This window comes from Mus caroli, unplaced genomic scaffold (assembly GCF_978045245.1).
Source record: "Mus caroli unplaced genomic scaffold, Mus_caroli_1 scaffold_17, whole genome shotgun sequence".
NCBI lineage: Eukaryota > Metazoa > Chordata > Mammalia > Rodentia > Muridae > Mus > Mus caroli.
This window is the reverse complement of record NW_028227272.1, coordinates 32,333,009-32,353,971: the sequence shown is the minus strand read 5'-3', so window position 1 is coordinate 32,353,971 and position 20,963 is coordinate 32,333,009. Positions and strand designations below refer to the sequence as shown.

General features: G+C 51.2%; 1 protein-coding gene across 1 annotated transcript in view; it reads right to left on the bottom strand.

The window, feature by feature from the left end:
• Window positions 1-5,517: 5,517 nt before the first annotated feature.
• The window catches only part of Adcy5 (adenylate cyclase 5), a 149,074-nt gene continuing 133,628 nt past the window's right edge, over window positions 5,518-20,963 (bottom strand). The window contains exons 13-21 of the mRNA XM_021184630.3: window positions 19,987-20,103; window positions 19,415-19,579; window positions 17,932-18,107; window positions 16,565-16,594; window positions 15,506-15,638; window positions 10,911-11,174; window positions 9,865-10,069; window positions 7,191-7,315; window positions 5,518-5,971 (exon numbers count right to left, since the gene is read on the bottom strand). Of these exons, the coding sequence (XP_021040289.1) occupies window positions 5,843-5,971; window positions 7,191-7,315; window positions 9,865-10,069; window positions 10,911-11,174; window positions 15,506-15,638; window positions 16,565-16,594; window positions 17,932-18,107; window positions 19,415-19,579; window positions 19,987-20,103 (1,344 nt within the window). The 3' untranslated portion in view covers window positions 5,518-5,842. The remainder of the gene's footprint in view (window positions 5,972-7,190; window positions 7,316-9,864; window positions 10,070-10,910; window positions 11,175-15,505; window positions 15,639-16,564; window positions 16,595-17,931; window positions 18,108-19,414; window positions 19,580-19,986; window positions 20,104-20,963) is intronic.

The following is a 20,963-nucleotide window of genomic DNA, read 5'->3' as shown; positions in this document are numbered from 1 at the left end:
GAGAATAGATGGAGCAGACCTAGAGGAAAACAGAACCGTGTGTTCTACATGACCCTGGTGTAGCCGTGTTGCCCTCACAGCAATCCTGGAGGCATTCTACCTCACTGATGAGCCGCCCAAGTCTCTGCTTCTTCGGCTTGGAGTAATTTTGTGACAATTCTGCTATGAGTCTCTAGGTGTAAAAACAGGAAAAAGAGGGAATAGCTTTCTACCACTGGGACTGTTCGGGTCCAGACTCCCTGTTTCTCTCCTTGTGCTGTGACCTTGCATGCCTCTGACACCTTTCTGCCTCAGTTTTCTCCCATGTAGGATGGTGGTTGTGATTATAAAGTGAATGGATATAGGTAAAGCCCTGGGACCGGCATCAGGTGTGGCCACCATGCTCACAAATGTGATAAATCCTTGCATGAAGCTCTTTAGAAGCCATCCTGTAGGGGAGGATTCTGTTGCAATGTCTAGCATGCAGTGTTGCCCTGGGCAAACATTTGTGTGGACTTCTGGACAGAGCACACAACCGAAGAGGGAAAGGAATTGAGTGAGTCACGCCTGCTGTGTATCAGGTGCTCTGTTGAAATGTTCATTACACACCTTCATATCCTGAAGAAGGGATGTAGTGTCACTCTGAGAGAGGTAAGCTATGCCTTTCATTCCTCTCCTTCCCAGCCCTAAGACACAGGTGTGCTGGGGAACCCTGTCCTATCCAGTGTGGCACTAGAGTCCAGGCCTCAGCAACTTTGCTTTGAATATACCTGTCTGTCTACCTGACAGTCTTGGAGGGCACCTTCCCTGGTGCCCCTGTGAGTCCCTACTGATAGGGAGGTGAGAGGTAGGAGGTGAGCAGCCAGCAGCCTGCAACCTACAGTTCTGTCAGCTGAAAGGCATTCTTGAAAAGCACAAATATAGCATGGCTATAAAAAGATGAAGGTGAACTGCTTTGAAAACTGAAAGCCAGTAGGGAGTGCAACTGTGGCCAAGTGACAAAGTGGGGAAGCAATTTTGCAAGACTGGAAAACCAGTGCAAGTAAGACTAAGCAAAGATGCTGACAAGCCCAAGACTACAGCCAGCCAGGCCTGAACCAGAAAGCGGCCAGCAGAAAAGAGGCTCCCTGAGGGGTCCTGGGGAACCAGTGTGCTGGTACCATGAGCTGGGGTGGCTCTGCCCTGCTCACTAGCACTGCAGAGCTCAGGTGGAGTGGTGGGAGGCTCCCTCCTTGGCCTAGGGGCTTCCTTTCTGACCTCCACTGTCCTCTGTTTTCCCTTTTCTCTAGACCCACCCGCTCTGTGACCTCCCCACCTAGGCCTCCCAGGCCCATGGTTCAGAGCTTCAAGGCAGATCTCCAGTGCTGCTGCTGAGGACAAAGCGAGGGCCTTTTCTGACTTTGGTTTGGAGGTAATCATAATACTGGCTTTTACGTCACTGTAAACCCTGCCTGTAGCTCTAAAGTTGCAATCTTAATTCAACTGTTGCTGTTCTATGTGTGGCCTAGCACCCAGAAATTGGGTAAAGAGCTGCACAGATAGAATGCCAGAGGGGAACCTTGGGGGCCTGCCAGGCTGCTGTCCTCACTGAACTATGTTCTTGTGTGGGATAGAGGCCCTGTAGGTGAGAAGGAAGGCTAGGCAAGATAGAAAAAAGCTGTGTGTGTGTCCTGCCCCACAACCTGAAACAGAAGCAAATCCCTGAGAGCTTTTAGAAATCTAAAAGGATCTCAGATCACCAACTTTAAAAAAAAAAATACACATTATATATTGTACATGTCCATGCCACAGTGTGTGTGTGTGGAGGTCAGAGGACACTTGTGGGAATCGGTTCTACGTTCCACCATGTGGGTTCCAGTGATTGTGCCTTTTCCTGCTGAGCCATTTCAGCAGCTCACTCCCTAACCTTGGCACAGGAGTGACAAGCCCAGCCCATGCCTATAGATCTTAGCTATGGACAGGACATCCTGGGTAAATGGTAAGCTGCTTGTAGACATCCTAGCAGTCTCGGATGTACCAATGCTCTCCTGCCCTACCTGAACAGAAGAGAAAAGTACTCCTCCAAGGTGTGCAGTCATTTTTTTTGTTTTGTTTTGTTTTTTGTTTTTTTCGAGACAGGGTTTCTCTGTGTAGCCCTGACTGTCCTGGAACTCACTTTGTAGACCAGACTGGCCTGGAACTCAGAAATCCGCCTGCCTCTGCCTCCCGAGTGCTGGGATTAAAGGCATGCGCCACCACGCCTGGTGCAGTCATTCTTTCTAGCATTCATTTTACTTTAGGCAGTGACACACAAGCCATGGTTTTCTGGAGTCATTCCTACTGATACCATTCTCTCGCTCAGGAGCAGTTAGGCTTCCTGGTGCCACTACCCAGCATTCCATTTCCCAGTGCCCACGTGCTTTCTGCCCAGGTGACTAGGTTCAGCATTGCCACCCAGTGCTGGGAAGCTCAGGGTCTATTGATTACTACTGAAGCATTTGGCCCAGTCCCCATAATTCACCATGCGAAAAACCCCAGCTTGGCCTCAGAGCTCTGTGCCTCTTGGGTGACGTTTGCTTTTGGACATTCATAAGCATACCTGCAACTTTGAAAGTCTGATGTAGCATGGCTTTGTTACAGACTTAGCTTCATCTTCTCCAAGACAGGAAGGCCTTGTGGCTTCCCACCAAGTCCCTGCTAACTTCCTCTAGAACTTACCATGTTAGCTGACATCCGGTATTGGCTCCACACAGGGATGGGATGCTTGAGCCTGACCTGTATGCCCGTGGGACGTGCTCTAGTAAATTCTATGAATTAGCTTTCTAGATGTGGATATCCTTTGCAAGCAATGTAGAGCTGGACCTGATCTGGGATCTGCTCAGTGAGCATGATGGGAATGGGAAAGGCTTTACAACTGCCCCATGTGTGATCCTGTGGCTATGCATGTACTTGTGGTCTCAAGAGGTGTTCAAAGGCCCAGCCACAACAGGTAGGATTTCTTTAAGAGCTGAGGTTCCTACTCTGACCAATAATAGCCATGAAGTGGTTTTTTTGTTTTGTTTTGTTTTGTTTTGGAGAGTGTTTCTCTATGTAGGTTTTTGTTTTTGTTTTGGGATAAGGTTTCTCTGAGTAGCCCTGACTGACCTGGAACTCACTCTGTAGACCAGGCCAGCTTCAAACTCAGAGATTTGCCCACCTCCCAAGTGCTGGGATTAAAAGCATGCACCACCACTGTCCAGCTTCTCTATGTAGTTCTAAGGCTTGCCCTGAATCTACAGAGCTCTGCCTCCTCAGCCTCCCAAGTGCTAGGATTAAAGGTGTGCATGACCACACCCTACCAAGTTCCATATCATTGAATTCTCTTTCTGATTTGTGTGCCCCAGCTGGGAAATTTCAGAGTTAAGTCCCTGCCGCCATAACAAATACCTGCCTCTATAATACATCAATCCTATAAACATCTGAAGCCCTGCTGAGGTCTAGGCCTGCCATGCCTAGAACTGTGTAGCCAATGCTTCCGTGAAGCCAGGACACTTTCTCACAGGTCCATTCATGTTACCTGTGTCCAATTTAATTTGCCTGGACCCAGGTAACCCTGAATTTGATGGTACAGCAAATAGAACCTGCTGAAAAGGCTCCCTGTGTGGTCTGGCTCGGAACCTCCTGCTTCTTACAGCTGTGTGGCCTTAAGCAAGCAGTATAAGGATGCTGCACCTCAGCTTCTTCCTCAGTGAACTGTGATGACCAAGAAGGACTAGCAAGATGGCATTTGTGTGGTGCCATACAGTTGTCACCATCCGTACAGGTCAGATCTGTTCACCATCCCTGCCCACTTGTTTTTCTTCTAGCACATCTTCTTCCTGGACCCTGACCCAAATGAAAATCAGACCAGAAAATGGTACCAGTGAAAGTGTTTTTAATAGTTAAATTATTTAAATAGACTTTTCAATTTCCATGGGAAATCATAATCGTATCATTTTTGCAAGAGCAGGAATAAAAAGAGTGCACACACCCCTTAGAGGGAAGGAAGAGCTGGCACTGCACGCTGTCACCAGTCACTGCTGGAGTGCGGAGGAGCCTCCATGGGGAAACACAGTATAAACTCAGCACACACACTGTACTCTGGTTGGAAGCTAAACAGAAACCCACTGGTGTTGGCAGGACATGTGGAGGGCCGGGGACTTGAGAATGGTGTGAGAGAAGCAGCCCCCAAACAGAGGTGAGGGCAGTGCAGAACTCGGGAAGCAGCAGAGCACAGAACAGAGGCAGGGGCAGCGGTCTGGGGTCCGGACTTTGTTTCTTGGGGCTGGTGAAGGACATCAGGGTAACATTGAGCTGGCACCTGGCTGCCACCTCACCTTTGCTCTCCTGCTAGAGGGGAGAATAACTGCACCCTGAGAAGCAATGAGGAGACCTGGGCAGACAGGAAGGGTGCTGTTCAAGTGTATCTGTGGTAGAGAAGGCCATTCCTCAAAGGTTCTTGGAAAGTACAAAAACTGTTTTCTCCTCGGGGCATTTAAGTGTCCCCTCCCACCAAAACCAGACAAAATCTTACCTGTGTCTGGGGGTGGAAGGCAGGGCTACACCCTTTCCCCAAACCCAGGATGGATAGATTGCATCCCCAGGTCACAGGGACCCTTTCCAAGACAGCCCCCCACACCTGAGCCAACTGAGGAGGCTGTAGAGCCTGGGCTTCCTCCAGCCCTGGCCACTGTTGCGCTCCAGGAACCTGTGGGACCGGCCTCTGTGAGGGAGGGGACCGTGCAGCGTCTCTGAGACGGAGTGGGAGGGCAGCGCTAGTGAGTGCAGGATGCTCAGACTGCCTGGGACGGGAGCAGTGCCTTGGCCTTCTCGTTCTGTTGGCATTCACTTACTTGGGAAATGGGATGTGTGTAAGGTGGAGTTAGAAAGGGGGACTAGTGTGGTACCCCAAAACAACACAACCCTGCTCTGGCTGTGCCTAGAAGTCTGAAATGAGGGGAACACACACGTACACCAGTACACACACATACGTACAGTACAGAGGAGCAGAAGTGCACTGCTGGGCACAGCTGCTTCCTAATAGAATTTACAAAATATAGAATTTGGTATATTTGTTAGATGTCCAAGGTTTCAATAATACAAAATAAAAAATACAAAAAGACAAGTTGGGGTTCCCACCTCCCTCCCCCGTGGCATCCTCGTTTGCTTGTGTGTCTCATAACACGCATACAACTAGCATAGTCTAAAGACGGGCAGAGAAAACTTGTTTTGTTTTATTTAATAAATATTTTCTTTTGCTCAGAGCCACTGCTCCTTGCCTGGTGTCCTCTTGCCTCCCTTGTCAACAGTCCTGTTTCCCTTACAGGGCATTGTCTGTGTGCGTGGAGGTGTGGGGAGAGGATGGCACAGGCCACACGTCTCCCACTTCCTGCCTCCCAAACGTTGTGAGGGGGCGTGGCCTCTCCACAGTGGAAAAGCAGACCCTTGAGGTCCATGGACACCCCCAGGCCAGCTTTGAGCTTGCCTACCACCCCATCATGGCCAAGGCCTCCCCTCAGGCCAGCCACCATGTGCCATGCTGCACCACCAATGAAGGCTCCGGTAGCACCTCCACCATGCGGCAGCAGCACTTGTCAGAAAACTCAAGGTTCAACTCGAGTCTAGCGGAGTCTTCTGCCGAGGGGAAACATCTTTGGTCAGCTCGGTGCTCGCAGGACGCTGGCACCCTGGGCCTAGGCCAAAAGCCATGCCCACCAGCAAAGGCAGAAGTTGCTTCTGAGTCAAAGTGGGAATTTTACCAGCACAGCTGTGAGCCTGGAGCACAGGCCCTATCTGCCCATGGTGCACAAAGAAGCTGTTCCAATCCTCTGGAGGCCAGGATGCTGGCACCGCTGGCTGGTATCTGCTAACTGAGGGGAGGCCCTCCATTGAGGAAGTAAGTCATCATCTCACCCTTGCCCTTGACCTTGACCACACCCCGGCACTCCAGCTGGTATGTGTTGGCGGCCAGCACCTGGTACATATCTGTAGTAACCTGAGGAGGCATAGGAAGGGAGAGGACAGGCTATCAGTGACCTTATCCATGATCTGCTGTGGGCACATCTGTGTGCCAACACTCTGTTGCTGCCCTGACATGAGAGCAGGGAAGGCACTCCACCACTGGCTCTTGGGGACAATGAGGGGCTCATCCGTGGAATGGCAAGTACCCAGGGATTTGTCACTTAAGTGCTATTTGGAGCCTCCAGAAGAGCTGGCTCCATGACAGAACAGAGAGCTGTCTCTGGTCTCATTCCATCTCTTTATAGGAAACTATTATGCCCATGCCCAAGGCTACGGAAATGTGTATTGCCCGCCTGTGGTTATAGTTAACAAGTGGTAGAGCCTGGATGTCACTCCAGAGCCAGAGTTCAGGCCTGTCTGTCTTAGTTCTGCAGACTAAGAAGGCTCCCTGGGGTGGTGAGAGGGTAAAGGATGGCACGGGTGTATGCCAAGGATTGTCAGAATTTCCAGCTCTCTGTATCGCCATGCAGCTTCTGGGCAGCAGTCACTCACTCTACAGACATAGCACCTTTCTCCTCCTCAAGCCCACAGTAGGGAAAGGCCTGGTACCTTGGACAGCACCCACAGTTCAGTAGGCCAAGTCTATCAATGCAGCCGTGTAATGGAACGAAAATACCTTTGAAATGGTACTGTTAGCACTTGTAAAAGCAGGCTCAGGAAGCTGACTTCCCACAGCTGCACCAGGACCTTCAGGTGTGTGGTAGTACATCTTTTTTCAGAATGGAACAAGAACTGCAGGCCCAGGAATCAGCACATGTAATTCCCATTGTTCTTGGATGGTGGAGCTCTAAAGACACCGGCAGCCTCACCAGCCCAGGAGAACTGCAAGTCCTACTGGGTAAAGACTTGCTCCCTACAGCTGTCTGTAGCCTCCTGTATACCTGAATTGGCGAAGCTTAGGCTTCTCGTTAGCACTCTTAGTGAGTGGGGCCTGCCCCACTGATTCCTTCTGTGCACAGTAGAGGGTCTGCATAGGCCTGGGGCTCTGTCCAAGGTACTGAAGGTCTGACCCAATCCTGTTTACCAAAACTCAGATGTTTTCCCTGACTGCCACTTCACCCTTGAATTCACCCTTGAATCCGAAGAGAAACTTTAACTGTGAACTCTGTGTGGTCTGCAGCAAAAGCCCCCTAGCACCAGGGTGACAGGCCCTTCTTGTGACTGTCGTGAATGGTAGCTGTGCTTGCACTCACCTGGATGCGGTCAGGCACCCCAGTGCTGTCCATACGGCTGGCCACATTCACTGTATTGCCCCAGATGTCATACTGAGGCTTGCGAGCCCCAATGACTCCAGCCACTACAGGTCCAATGTTGAGCCCTGTGTGGACAGAAATCAGCCATACTCATCAGCTTAAGACACAAATACATTGCTTGCTATTTTTTGGCACATTGTGGGTGCTCCCAATTCCTGCTGGACTGAGGCTAAGCTTAATCTCTGAGTCTCACATGTTTCTGCACTATCCATAGTTCAAGAAAGCAAGGATGTGTATGCACATCACTGGTACTGTGTGTGTCCTTATCTCAACCCTTAAGTCCCTTGCCGTGTGTACCCTTGTCAAGGTCTCCAGGGACATCTAGTATAGCCCAATACCTTTCTTTTTACATGTATTTGATTCAAGTATCTCTGTGAGCATATGGTACATGCACATGAGGATGCCTGCAAAGGCTAGATGAGGGTAACTCAACACTGGAGCTGGATTTAAGGGTGACTCGTTGGGCTTGGGTGCTGGAAATCAAACCTGGGTACTTTGTAAGCATTCTTTAACCACTGAGCCATCTCTAGCTGCCCAATGCTTTTTCTTATCCTTCCCTCTTAATAACTTATTTCAGCACCAACTCAGAGGACAGCACAAACTCACTCCATCTCCCTTCCTCACACTTCCTCTTCCTAGTACCTGGCCCATTCCCTTGTCCCAGTCTTGTCCATTTCCAAGTCCCATCACAGCACATGTGGCCTTTTAAGCTCACATGCTATTTCTATGCTAGACTGACCCTATCGCTGACCAGACTGAGCTCAGATGGCTTCTATTCCAGAGACCATGCTACCAAGACTGCTTAGTTGCCTGCTGGTAGAGTCTGTCATTCCATCCCCAGTCTGGTCCAGTCCTGCTGGTAGAGTCTGTCATTCCATCCCCAGTCTGGTCCAGTCCAGTTGTTGAGACAGGTTACCAGGAGAATACAGTGGACTGTAGCATGGCAAGTGGGGCAACATTACATGAAAATAAGGGCAGAGGCACAAGCTGCATGTGTGGGCTACAGCGGATGCCTGGCCTCCAGCAGCCAAGTCCAACCCACAAACCACTGTGCCCAGAGGACAAAATAAGCAGCCTGTTCAGGGACAGCCTGATTCCCGACACTTAGGCCAGAACAAAATATCTCCTGGGGACATTAATGATCACAATATTGTTTTTAAGTGATGTAATATTTCAATCTAATGTGCTAATTTTGAGAATTGAAATGCCAGTATTTTTGTGAATTACTGTTACTTAAAAAAAAAAAAAGACATCTGAATCATTTATGACTTGAGCCATAGTCGGGGAGTTGATAATGCATAAAACTTTTGACTAGAACAAAGGCCTTGCTCTTTTAGAAAACATTTTCCACCACTACAAACCTCCAGAGAAGGGAGACTGCCCTCGACTCCATTCCTTTAGCAAATGAACTGCTGTTGTGACAGAGCAGGGACAAGGTGAAGGCAAACATGCTGCAGAATAGACCCGTGCCTTCTGGAAGAGAGCACTCAGAGCTGCGGATGGGAGCAGGGGCAGGGCTAGGGGCTGGGGAGAGTGTGAGCTCCAGGACGGGTGTGCGCTCTCTCTGCACTGTTCTTTCTACTTTTGCAGAGTTGGAGCAAATGGTTAGGACTGGCAATAGGGCTTAGCCAGCAAAGGTGGCTTACTACTAAGCCTGGCAACCTGAGCTCAATCTCCAGGACCTTACATGGTGGAGAAAGGAGAGAACAGATTCCTGAACATTGTCCTCTGACCTCCACATGCATGCATACACATACACACAAGCATAAATAAGCTCCCTTTACCAAAGACGGAGCCCAAAGGTATAACTCAGTTGGTAGAGCATTTGTCTGAAAAAAACCTGAGAGATGCTGGGTTCAATCGTCAGTACTGGAGACAAAGCCATGAGATGCAGTCAAGTGAAGCCTGACACGCCACCCCCTCCCTACTGCCTACACGTGTGTGTGTGTGGACCACCAGCTTTCAGAGTGTTGCTTCAGGCTCACACAGGGAACTCAGTGGTACCTTGTCCACTTGGCTTTAAGATTACCCTGCTTGAGGGGCTACAGAGATAAATAGCACTGGCTGTTGTTCTAGAGGACCTGAGTTCAGTTCCCAACACCCAACCATTTGTAACTCCAGTTCCAGGGACCTGACAGCCTCTTCCAGATTCTGCAGGCAACGGGCATGCACTTGATGCATAAACATGTATGTGACAGGACTCATACACACAAGAAATACTCTTAAAGAATTGCTCTGCTTTAAAAGCTAAGCCACGCCATATACTGTGGTTCACCTCCATAATCTCAACACTTGGGAGGCCGAGACAGGAAGACCGGCAAGAGTTGCTATCTCACAATGCCAGAACGAGCTGAGATAAAACCACGCTCAGTATTGGCTGGTCATTTGCATAAAGCATTCTACTTTACTCATTTTGCTAACCGAGTATCTGTTCAAAATGTTTAAAAAGGTGCAGTTATGCTAATACGTACATTTTGTATAAAAATGTAGAAGTATTTAGTTTAACTGCTTTTCATTTTTACTGAATGAGTGTGCAGTAAGACTTGCTTTCTGCCATTAGACAGACCACAGATAGGGGCGGGGCATGGAAGAGCCCACCCCCAGGCCCTCTCACCAATCTTCATCTGGAAGTTGTTGAAGGAGTGCTCATTGATGTACTTCATTTGGTCCATCAGCTTCATAGCGAAGTCTGCAAGAGCCTTGATGTGGGTCTTGCCTGCCTTGTCATAGGTGGAGTCATTGAGGCCAGAGGCAGCCATGTAGGTGCTGCCTATGGTCTTGATCTTTTCCAGCTGCCTGAACCGATCCTCACTGATGATCTAGACAGAAGGGGTTCAGACCAAAGTCACCACCCAACTAGGTCACTGAAGGTCACAGGTAGGATGGAGAGGTGGAAGGAAGCACAGAAGCCTGGTTTTGTGGGTCCCCTCCTCACACAGCTGGGGTGTCAATTTACAGTGAGGTGCCCAAGGCTTTGTGGCAAAGCTGGGCCTTCACAACACCACTCCATTAGATAGGGCTTATGGCCTATCAACTTATCCCTGTACCAAGAGCCCTGGAGAACAAGGTCTCTAATCACTACCAGGTCTGACATTCCTCCACCCATGAAAATCTTCCCAGTATTATCTAGCAAGTCACCTAATTTTTCTATCCCAGGGCTTCTGGAAGGCTCACAGACACCTTCACCCAATTCTAGTCATTTGGATGCCCTAGGGCAGTAGACCTTCAAGTACTACATATCCATCCCTCTGGATTGTACCCCACTCCTGACACAATGAAGCCTTCCCTGTTGGCCTGCACACGCTGGGCACTCAGAAAGGGTTTAATTAAGGAATACATGGAACAATGGTTTATTTCCTTGCCTGCCTTCTTCCTTTGCCCAGGCTCTTCCTGCTCTCAAAGCCCTTGACAGAAAATAGGCTCTCTGCCTTGGGGCCACAGTGGCTCATGTTCAAAGAGCAGGCAGAAGCACTAGCCCCCACATGTCAGCATGGTGACCTTAGGCAGGACACTTAAGGTGTAAGGCCTCAGTTGTTTCATTGTAAATGGTGCCAGGAGCCATGATGGCACCTGGAAGATAGCCAGGCTCCTGCCATCAGAGCCTCTGGCAAATGGAGAAAGGGGACAGGGGGGACATGTAGGGGTGGTTCCCAGGAGCACCTCATCGAAGTCTGCAATGATCTCATTGAGCAGCCGTAGGCACTCGACGCCCTCATTGTTGGCCTCTAGCTCCACATAGAATTCGGAGAAGTTGGCAATGGAGGCAAACATGACAGCCACACACTCGCACGATTGGTAGTACAGCTCATCATTGCGCCGTTCCCGGGCCAGGAAGTGGGCAGCCACGTCCTTGGGCAGAATGTTGTGCAGCAGGCGCCGGTTGTAGGCCTGCAGCTCCTCCATCTCCTCCTTCTCTTCTGTGGCCTGGGGACAGAAAGCCCAGTGAGAGGAGATCAAAATGCTCCTGAAACACTCAGGGTGCCAACAAGTGCCAGCTGCCTCTCCTCACAGCTGTCTGCTTCTAAATGTTCTCTAAACACCATGCCTGACCATGGGAAGAGACAGGAGTGGGTGACAATCCCATTGCCTCTGGCAAAGAACACACATGGAGGATGGGAACAAAGAGGGAGTGCAGGTCTTCCCTAGATGAACTGGCAGCCAAGAAGAGCAGTGATCCAAATCCACACCCCAAACAGCCGCCACCACGCCCCAACCCTGCATTTTCTCAAGATTAGGAAATGCGATCAGAAAAGCAGCTTGCCAGAACAACTCTACTGGACTGGTCCCTCAGGAACTTGGCCCAGGTCCTGCCATGTCTGCTTCCCATCAGAGGAGACTGGTTCTGGCACCAGCCAAGGCTAGCAGGAATGATGTCAGCCAGGATGAGGAGGGCATATCACCTTACTGAGTTCGGTTCCCCAGTTTGGGTCCTGGGTCTGCAGATGGAGTTTGGGGCCACTTATCTTCCAATGCTAAGCTCACGAATGAGGGTAATGGTGGCCCATGTGAGGCTGACACAGAGAGGCAGTTATGCACAGAGGTGTGGTAAGGAGCCACTTGACCAGAGTGACATATATAGATTAGAGTGTGGAGTCATCTGGGTCCTCCACTCTTGATGGCAGACAAAAGAGTCCCCTTCTTGGGAATGGCTATGTGGCCTGGCAGGCAGAGAAAGTATCACTAGCAGGGATGGTTTAAAAACCCAACCACTGTCTCTGTCCAAGGGAAGGAGCTAGCAGACCTTCCCAAGGCTGTAGGATCTGAACCCAGAGGGGATGGAGAGTCCCAAGTCAAGAGGCCTGGGAACACCAGGCAAGAAGATCTCATCTTCACAGCTGAGTGACTCTTAGAACCACCGGAGGTGTGGAGAACTCAGGTTACACTGAGACCTAGGGACCTCTGCACACCTCCACCCTTCTCCTGCCACCCTGAGTGGCCAGGCAAGTCCAATGGTGTGCACCAGTTTCCCTCCTAGCCTTCAGCCTTCTGACTGAGATGGGAACTTTGACCATGTCTCTCCCCATGAATAGAGCCACCTGTATTCCTGCCTCTGGGCCTGTTCTCAGCACAAAAGGGCAGCGGAATGGTGGGGAATGACAACTACTTATTCCTTGCAAGGCCTGCTTACACGTTTCTGTTATCTGCTGGCTCTTGTCCTCCCAGTTCCCCCAAGGCCCAGAAGAACAGGAGACAGACCTGCAAGCATCATAAGCCTGCTGGTCAGCTTCAATGGAAAGAAGAAGACGTGGTCTGGTGACAGGGACCAGCCACTCTACTCACATGAGCAGGGGACACTGGAGTCAATACCCAGGCCATAGCTCTCAGAAGCTGAGGAAACAAAATGACCACTCTGAAGAGGATGGAGAGAGGCTGATGACAAGGGAACAGAGGGACTGAGGGGAAGGACAGAAAAGGGATCTTGAGGGGAGGCGGGGCTATTACTACCAAGCTCATAAGCCACTAGGAAAGATGAGGGGAGGTGGGTTTCTTGCTGCCAGGGTAGTACAGCCAAGCACAGAGTCTTGAAAGAAGCTAGAGGCATTAGGTCAGAGAGAAGGGTTCTGGACGGAGCTCATAATTTAAAAGCTGTAAACAACTGAAGTGGTGTAGACACATCAATGTGCATGCACGCAGAGGTTCTCTCCATGTCCATATCCACTGATACACATTTCCTAGCTGTACCCACAGATGACTGGATGAGCCCCCGAGTGCTCAGATCTCAGCTTCTAAACATTCTCCACTTAGGGAGAGCCAGAGATCCTTGAAGGAGTCAGAATCCTGGCTTAAAGCCAGGAGAAGTGGCCGGAAAGCTATGTACCATTGTGTTGTGCTTGGGATGCTCAAAGAATGGTGGTGATGTATTCAGTGACAGCCACCAGCTTGACTAAATGTGTATGAGCCAAACCTACAGTGATGTGAGCATGAAAAGAAATAGCCAGGGTGGGTCATACTCAATGGGCTTCAGGACTGTGAATGGGTAACAGTATAGAAGAATAGACAAAGAAACTGATTAATGGCCAGGGACTCCTCCTTACAGTATAATGCCACCTAAAGAGAAGGCCGGACAGACAGGGAACATCACAGCTGATATTTCTCTTTGGCAAGTGGGGGCAGTTTGAGAACATATGCTGTCATGTAGCCCTGGCTGGTTTGGTACTTGCTATATAGACTAGGCTGGCCTCAAACCTGCAGCATCCCTCCTGTTTCTGCCTCCCAACTACTGGGATTGCAGGCATGTGCCGTCATGCCAAGCTAAAGATTGGCATCTTTATGTGAGCAGACACAGGAAAGAATTGATGGATGCAGAGGCCAGAAGTGAGGGTTTAATAAGGACCAGAAAACTGTTGTGGCATCTTATTGAAAGGCATACGTAGGGGAGAAGCTTGGCCAAGGGCAGTTCCTGAAAGTGATCAGGGTCAACACTATGGTGGGATGAGGACAGGAGGGAGAAGGAGCTGAGCTGCTAGGGTGACAAGCCCAGCACCTCTCCAAGGTCTCTTCTAGAAACACATGGCCCATGCCTGCCCAAGAGCATGGACTAACAAGATCTCTACAACTAGTTCAGACTAAGATGAGAAAAGCCAGAGTGCCACGGTGAGTTCTGGTAGGAAGGGTGCAGGGGGTACTGAAGGCTGGGCTTGAAAGACAGACGTTGGAGTATCCACAGCCGATGGACACATGCCAGAAAGAATACATGGGATGGAGCGTAAAACCAAAGCAGAGGATGGGACTGCGGGATCTCAGCGTGTGCTTCTTGCAGCTCTTCTGTAGGCTGAGCATTGTGCATTAAAACTTGCCCGGGGCTGGGAAGAGAGCTCAGTCCTAAAGTGCTTACCTCGTAACCACAGTGACTTGAGTTCCATCCCCAGAACCCATGTTTTTATTGTTGTTGCTTGGTTAATTGGTTGTTTTTAAAGCCAAGCATGGTGGGGTTGGCTTTTAATCCTAGCACCTGGGAGGTGAGGGAAAGTGGATCTCTGGAGCTCAATGGTCCCCATGTGCTCACAGATACTTACGCACCCACATACACACACACACACACACTCACTCTCTCTCTCCCTTTCTCCCTCTCTGTCTGTCTCTCTTACACACACTCGCACATATACACACTCATATGTGCACATGCGCACACACACACACACACACACACACACACACACACACACGTGCGCACACACACCAAACCCTAAAAGCACGGAAGGGGCACTACGGGTGTGGCGAGGAGGATTTCCCATGAAAAGATAATCTGTTGTCCCTGTGCTCAGGCAGGACAGAGTGGAAGGGCCCTGTGGTGACAAAGGAGGAGGAGGAGCTGGCAATGGTTTGAGTTTATGCAGCGCCTCAGGCCATAGGAACAGAAGCCTTGTCCCAGTCCCCAACACAGTCCTTCCTGTTACCATGGAGAGACAAGGATCACCACTCAGTCTGGAAGGGTCAGACCTGCTGGAGCTGGGAGGCCTCAGCTCTCACAGGACCATGGCTTTCGACCCTTTCTAGATCCCAGGCTTTCCCACTGACTGGAGTTGAGCTCACCCAGCAGAGGCTAGCAGCAGGCTAGCTCTTCTTGAAGCCTTTGAGACTTGAGCCACAGCCAGTGGCAACCATCTTGGGAGAAGCCCACTGAAGACACATGGAGGAAGACAGAGGTGGAAATTTGGGCAGAGATGGAAGGACATAGGCTCTAGGTCCCACAGAGCCTGGTCTAACCTGGGGACTTCCTCAAAGAAGAAGGATGACAGGTAATCCTCAGCTCACTGAGAGCTAGGAAGGACTTCAGGAGGGGCATTCCCCAGGGGAAGCAGATGGCAGTGCTCCTGCTCTCCTAACCTCAGGGCACCTCCATCAAGGACCTGACAGCCAGATCCCATGGTATATACTCTTCAGAAGGAACACACAGATGGCCACCTGCATGCAGCACCCAACAAAAAGCAGGGTCTCCTGTCCCAGCCACCAAGCTTGAGTCTTGACTTTAAGAAGTCTAAGGCAGAAGTAGCCTGCTATGGTCTGGAAATAGGAGAAAAGCCAGGAGAGCCAAGGAGGCTAGACTTGGGCTAAGCCACGGGAGGGGCTGGAATCAGGTCTAGGCAGCCAGCCTGGAAGCCAGCTTTCTCTAGTATGTTTTCTTGGGCTCCTCCTCCTGGCACTGGGCAGCAGTCAGATGAGATGAGACCAAAACCAGGACGCCCAAGGGTCTATCTAGTAAGTGCTGTGAGGTAGCCGCTTTCCCTGTGCAACTCTAGTACAGGGCCACCCACCTGCAGTTTCCAGAGGAAGTCAAGGCGAGCAGTGGACTCCACCTGCTGGGCATGCAGATACAGAGCCAGCACGAAGACAGAGATGATGATGGGCGTCACCACCTTCAGCGCCACCTTGGTCGCATGCTCAGGGCTGTCAGTGAGAGGCAAGCAGGCTTGAGCTCACCCTGGTACTCGGTGGGCTCCAAAGACTCGAGCTTTCTTCCTCTCACTGCAGCCCCCTTCCCCCACCTCCTCCTGTACAAGCTGCTAGAGGCGCTTCCTTCAGGAAGCCTTCCAGCAGTGGGGACAGCAGTTTTCCTACCCTAGTACCTTACATTCTTGTCACTGGGTAAGCCCATCTGGTCATGTTAGGTTGTGAACCTCTCCTATAGATCAGCAGTAGTAGTTCAGGGTCAAGGGAACCAGGCCAGCCTAATGACCCTGTCTCTGAGTACTGCTAAAATGGGGGTGATCCCATTTCCAGACACTGGGGAAGAGAAAGTTGCTATATAGTGTGCTCCGTGATGCGCCTGGCACAGAGTAGGCCTCCCCACATGGAGGCTGTGACTGTACAGCCATTCCTGTTCATCGGACACAGGCTCACAGAAAACGCTCATTCCAGACTTGCTCCTTGTATAGCACAAAGCCCAAGTCTTGAATGTTGGGACTGATGCCTGGCTTCCCCTCCTTCAGAGCTAGCCTCGGAGCCTGTGATTGGCCCGTACTTGGAAGGAAGCAGGCTCCATCTCTATCTCTGTGTCTAGAAAATTGAGCTCAGAGCTTAGAAAGAGTAGAGGCCAAATGCTTTAAAGCAATCCGTGAGGGTGAATCTTAAGCCTGATGATGCTGTCATTGAGCCTTCAGATCTCCAAGTATGGAAGTGAAGACAGTCCAGGGATGGCCTGATTACAGCCCCCGCGTGCTGCTCCGCTCCTGCAGGGAAGGCCTCCTCACCTGCTCCTGCCACCTTCACCACTCACCTTGTCACAAGGCCCCTCCTCCCTGAGAAGAGTAGCTACCCACGTATTCTATTTGCCATGGGGAAGGTGGGGCCCCATCACAGAAGGGTCCACTCACCACTGGGAGGTCCCGTTGTTGCTGAAGTCTCTGTGAAGAAAAGTTGGGGAGACTGCTTAGCCTGCAGGCACCCCTGACTCCCAGCCTCTGCTGTGTCCCTAAAGCTGTTCTACTGCCTAGCTACAGCCTTGCCAGCCCTCCTCATCCAAGGGTACTGTGAGCAGCAAGGCTTGCAGAAAGTGTGCCTCAGCCAGCATCTGGTCACGCTGACCAAGGCCGTTCAGTTCTTAGCCCCTGTCTGCTCCTCCCATGTCCACCCTGTCCCCCTGTGCATCTCTGTCCTATGCTGCAACCCTGGAGGGGCAGAGGGGAGCCCTGCAGCTGCACCAACCCAGATGGCAACTGCTGGCCACGTGTGGCTACTAGGCCTTGAACTACGTTAAGAGAGACTGTGCATTTAAATATACTACGAATAGATTGGGGGAAAGGTAAAATAGTTTCACAGTAATTAACAATCGATTTATGTTCAATAGATCCTATCTTGGATATAGTGGTTATACACAATTGTTATTAAAATTAATTGCACCTTTGGTCTGAGGTGGTGTTCTGTAGTGCAGCACTTACCGGTCTAGTACAAACAGCTTTCGATCTCCAGCCCCATAATAAAAAGCTACCATACTTTCTTTGCCTTTTAAATTACAGCTACTGAAAAAATTATGCACATGGCTTGCGTCATGTATCTACTGTACAGTACTTCTAGAGTCAAACCAGGGTCTCTCAACACAAAGGCCTCCACTGCCTGCCTCCACTGTCAACAGTGGGAGTGAAGAGGCTCAGAGGGGGAGTGGAGGGAAAGAAAAATCAACCATGAGGTTGGCTCCCAGACAGGTGGAGGCAGAAGGATTAGGAGTTCAAAGCCAGCTCTGAGTGCCTATTCCTGATGGCAGTGCCTTCCAGTCACCTGCCCACACTGCCATGACTCTTGTTTGACTCTGACGTCCAGCCTTAACTTTCTCAAGTGTTGTCCTTGTCACGAGAGCTGCCTGTTCTCTGATTGTCCTTGCCTGGTTCTGGATCTGCTCATCCCAGGACCCCCGATAAATGTATGAACACCTGAGTAGGCGAACTGAAGCTGAACTAAAGAATCCTTGCCTTCATCAGCCCCAAGCGTGAGGTGAGCACTGACCAGCCAACTAGAGGCAGAAAGGCAGTGGGGCCTGGTCACTAACAATGGGAAGGGAGGAAAGGAAGACCCAAGACCCTGTGACCCTCGTGTGCTCTGCTCCAGAACCAGGCCTAGGGAGACGGAAGACATTTTCCTTGTACGTTCCCTGTGCTGTCCGGACCTGTCACCCTGGTTCCTGCCACACCTGCCACCCTGGATTCTCCCCAGACCCACGACAGGGAGCAAAGAAGGTGCTGCATACACGGCATTGGCGGTGACAAGAAGGTCAGCGTTGTCGAAGAGTGTGACGCCGGGCACCTCCACGATGAGCACGTAGATAAACTCAATGGCCAGCATGAGCACCAGCTTCCCGATGCAGCTGATCTGCAGGAACACGGAGCAGGCCAGCAGGCTGAGCAGCACGCTGTAGGTGAAGTACTGCAGAGAGAGGGGGTCATGTCAGATCCCAGCTCTGCCCCTGCCCTTACTGGTCCCTCCCCACCCTCCCCTGGCCTGGTGGGGGAGTGGTAATGGGGGGTGGGAGAGCACGTTTTGGGAATGTTCCTGCTGATGGTAGCCAGCCGGGAGGTGAGAGGAGATGTCAGCAGCCTGGCTAGGAAGCTGCTAGAGATGGGCTCCAGGTTGAAGTGGACCGGGAAGGTGAGACAGGCCACGGCCATAGCTCCAAGCTCAGGCTGACCTGCCTGACTCATCCTCTCTAGGCCTCAGTTTCCCCATCAGCAAAGCTTCCAATCTTATATGTCCATCCACAGATGCTGATGGAGCTATGCCTGGCACCAGAGGTAACTGCAGGGAACAAAGGCCTCATCCTGAGCTACAGCTCTGACAGTGATGGTTCTAAAACCTGCGAGTGTTTTCAGGACTCTCCCAGCTGGGGGTACACCTGAACTAGCCCACCTATAACTGATGTGACAATAAGTGCCACCTTTACTCCACTCTTCCTGTGACTATTCACACACATGACTGCAGACATGGCACTGTTTTACCAGCATAGTATGCCCAGACTCCTTTAGGGCATGTGTGAGACAACCTCCTAAAGACTGAGAGCTCCTGCAGTCTAAACACATTGGTTGCAAATCAGGTTCCCCAGGAAAGACCCCCAGGGCCCTGTCCTATGACCATGGAGAAGTCTCTTCCGATATGTGTGCCTCTGTCCTCTGCTAACTAAGGGACCTCCTGCTGCTAATTCCAGACATTAGCATCTATTTTTTTGGTTCTTTCCATTCAGCACCATTATTTCTGAGTTTTCTCCACTCTCTCTGTTTCCACAATGTCTCTGCCTCTGGGCTGCAGCCAGATGTTAGTGACTAGGAGCAGGCAGCCCAGGGCTTTCAAAAGACAACTGAAGTACTGTAAAGGAGGTCCCTGGTGATTAGATGGGTTCTGGAGCAGCCTAAAGCCATGCACCACCTGTATCTGAGAGAGGAGAAGGTGGGAGATAATCCCACCATTCCCAGGTAATCTAGTATCAGTCCCAGCTACCCATCCTGTAGAGGGAAGGCCTCTAGCATCCAGCCAGTACCTGGTTTAAGTACTCCCTAATCCCCAGCTATGTTGTGAACACCGTCTGTGTAATAAGGAGGCTGCTTGGGTGTGGGAGGGGCTGGGAGAGGGTGTCTCTATGGGCTATGACATTGCTTGGGGTTGCCCAGAGCTGTGAGGAGGGGCAGGAATGTCTGCCTGCCTCTGCTGCCATCCCCACACCCTGTCCCCATCTCTCGAACCTCTGGGAAGTTGCAGTTGGGCTGGGGGCTGCCACAGAAGCCCTGCTCGTCGCCCAGGCTGTAGTTGAAGGCCGACTCCATCACATGGCATGCGTTGACCTGGTTCACCGTGATGTTGTGCTCCTCTGCCAGGCAGCCCACCAAGTTCTTAGAGTTGCACATGAACTAGGGTAGGGAAGAGGGTGTTGAGGCTGCTCAGCCCCTACAAGCCAAGCTAGCAAGGCCCATCCCACAGGATGGTGGGTGGTACCAGACCCACCCTGTCTCAGGAGCAGCACTGTACAATACAGAAACGAAAGAAGATTGCCTGGAGGGAAAGCTTTGCTCTGGCTACAGGGATGGCACCTTCTAAAGGCGGGGCCATTTAATTCTGTGTTGGAGACATCCTGTGCTCCTTCTAGCATGAAAACAAGGAACTAAAAGCCTGGGAGAGATGCTAATGAAAATCGAACTAGACCCCAGCCTAAGGGGGGGGGGGCATGAACTTCCAGGGAGATGCTCATCAGCCATGGGGCCCCACTGGTTTGAACCCACAGAGTTAGGAAGCACTGAGAGGCTATGGAGAGACCCACCATGTTGACAAAAGCCGAGAGGAACACCAGGGTGATGGTGAATACCCCGACCAGGGTGCTGTTCTTCTTGGATCGCACTATCTTCCTGGAGAGTGTCTGCAGGGGAGTGGGGAAGAGCTGGGGCAGGAAGAGACAAAGCAGAAGACAGTTAGAACTCCTCAGATAGCCATGGAGCTCAGAGGACACACCCTGTTCCTGGAACAGCTCCCCAGACTTTCCTGAACCCCTCCAGGGCTGTGTAGCTCCATGCTCATTCTAAGGCCCTCGGCTTCAGATGGCCAGAGCCTCAGCATTGGCCAGGGGAGACTGTCAACAGACCCCATCCACAGCTGACTGGGGCAGAATGAAGGATGCTATCCTGACCAGTGGTGGGAGCCTGGGCCTTGGGGTCCAATCAGGGAGGAGCAGTGGATATTGAGGAGCCATGGGGGTATTGGGAGGCTCGAGACCTTCCTGAGAAAGGGATTCAGAGAGGCTCTGCAGAGGGGCAGAGGAGTGTGGAAATAGGAGGGAGGGAGGCCTGAAGAGGGAACTGGGCAAGCATCTTCTTCAGCATAAAGGTCTCAAGGAGCTGACGTTTGGCTTACCCAGTTCCTCCTATATCGTCCCCAGTAAGACAAGCCACATGTCTGCTCCAAGACTTTCTGTACTCTTAGTAGTTAAATGACAGCCTGCTCAGCCTGCTCTGTCATCACATCTGACACACTTGACTGGTGTCCTAGACCACACCCTCCATGTCTGCCCTGTAACCTAGGCTAACAAAGACGTTGACAAAGTAAAGCAGGTGACCTGGGCTTCTCCAGCTTTACTGCCTCAGTCCTCCTGGTGAGGCTTGTCTGCTGCCAAGAGTACAAGTGACCTCGGAAACCCCCAAGGACAGAGGGCGGGGGCATGGAGGGGCATGGGAAAGGAGGCAGGAGGTGGGGGCATAGAAAAGGAAGCAGGAGGTGAGAAGTTGAGGGGTATGGGAAAGGAAG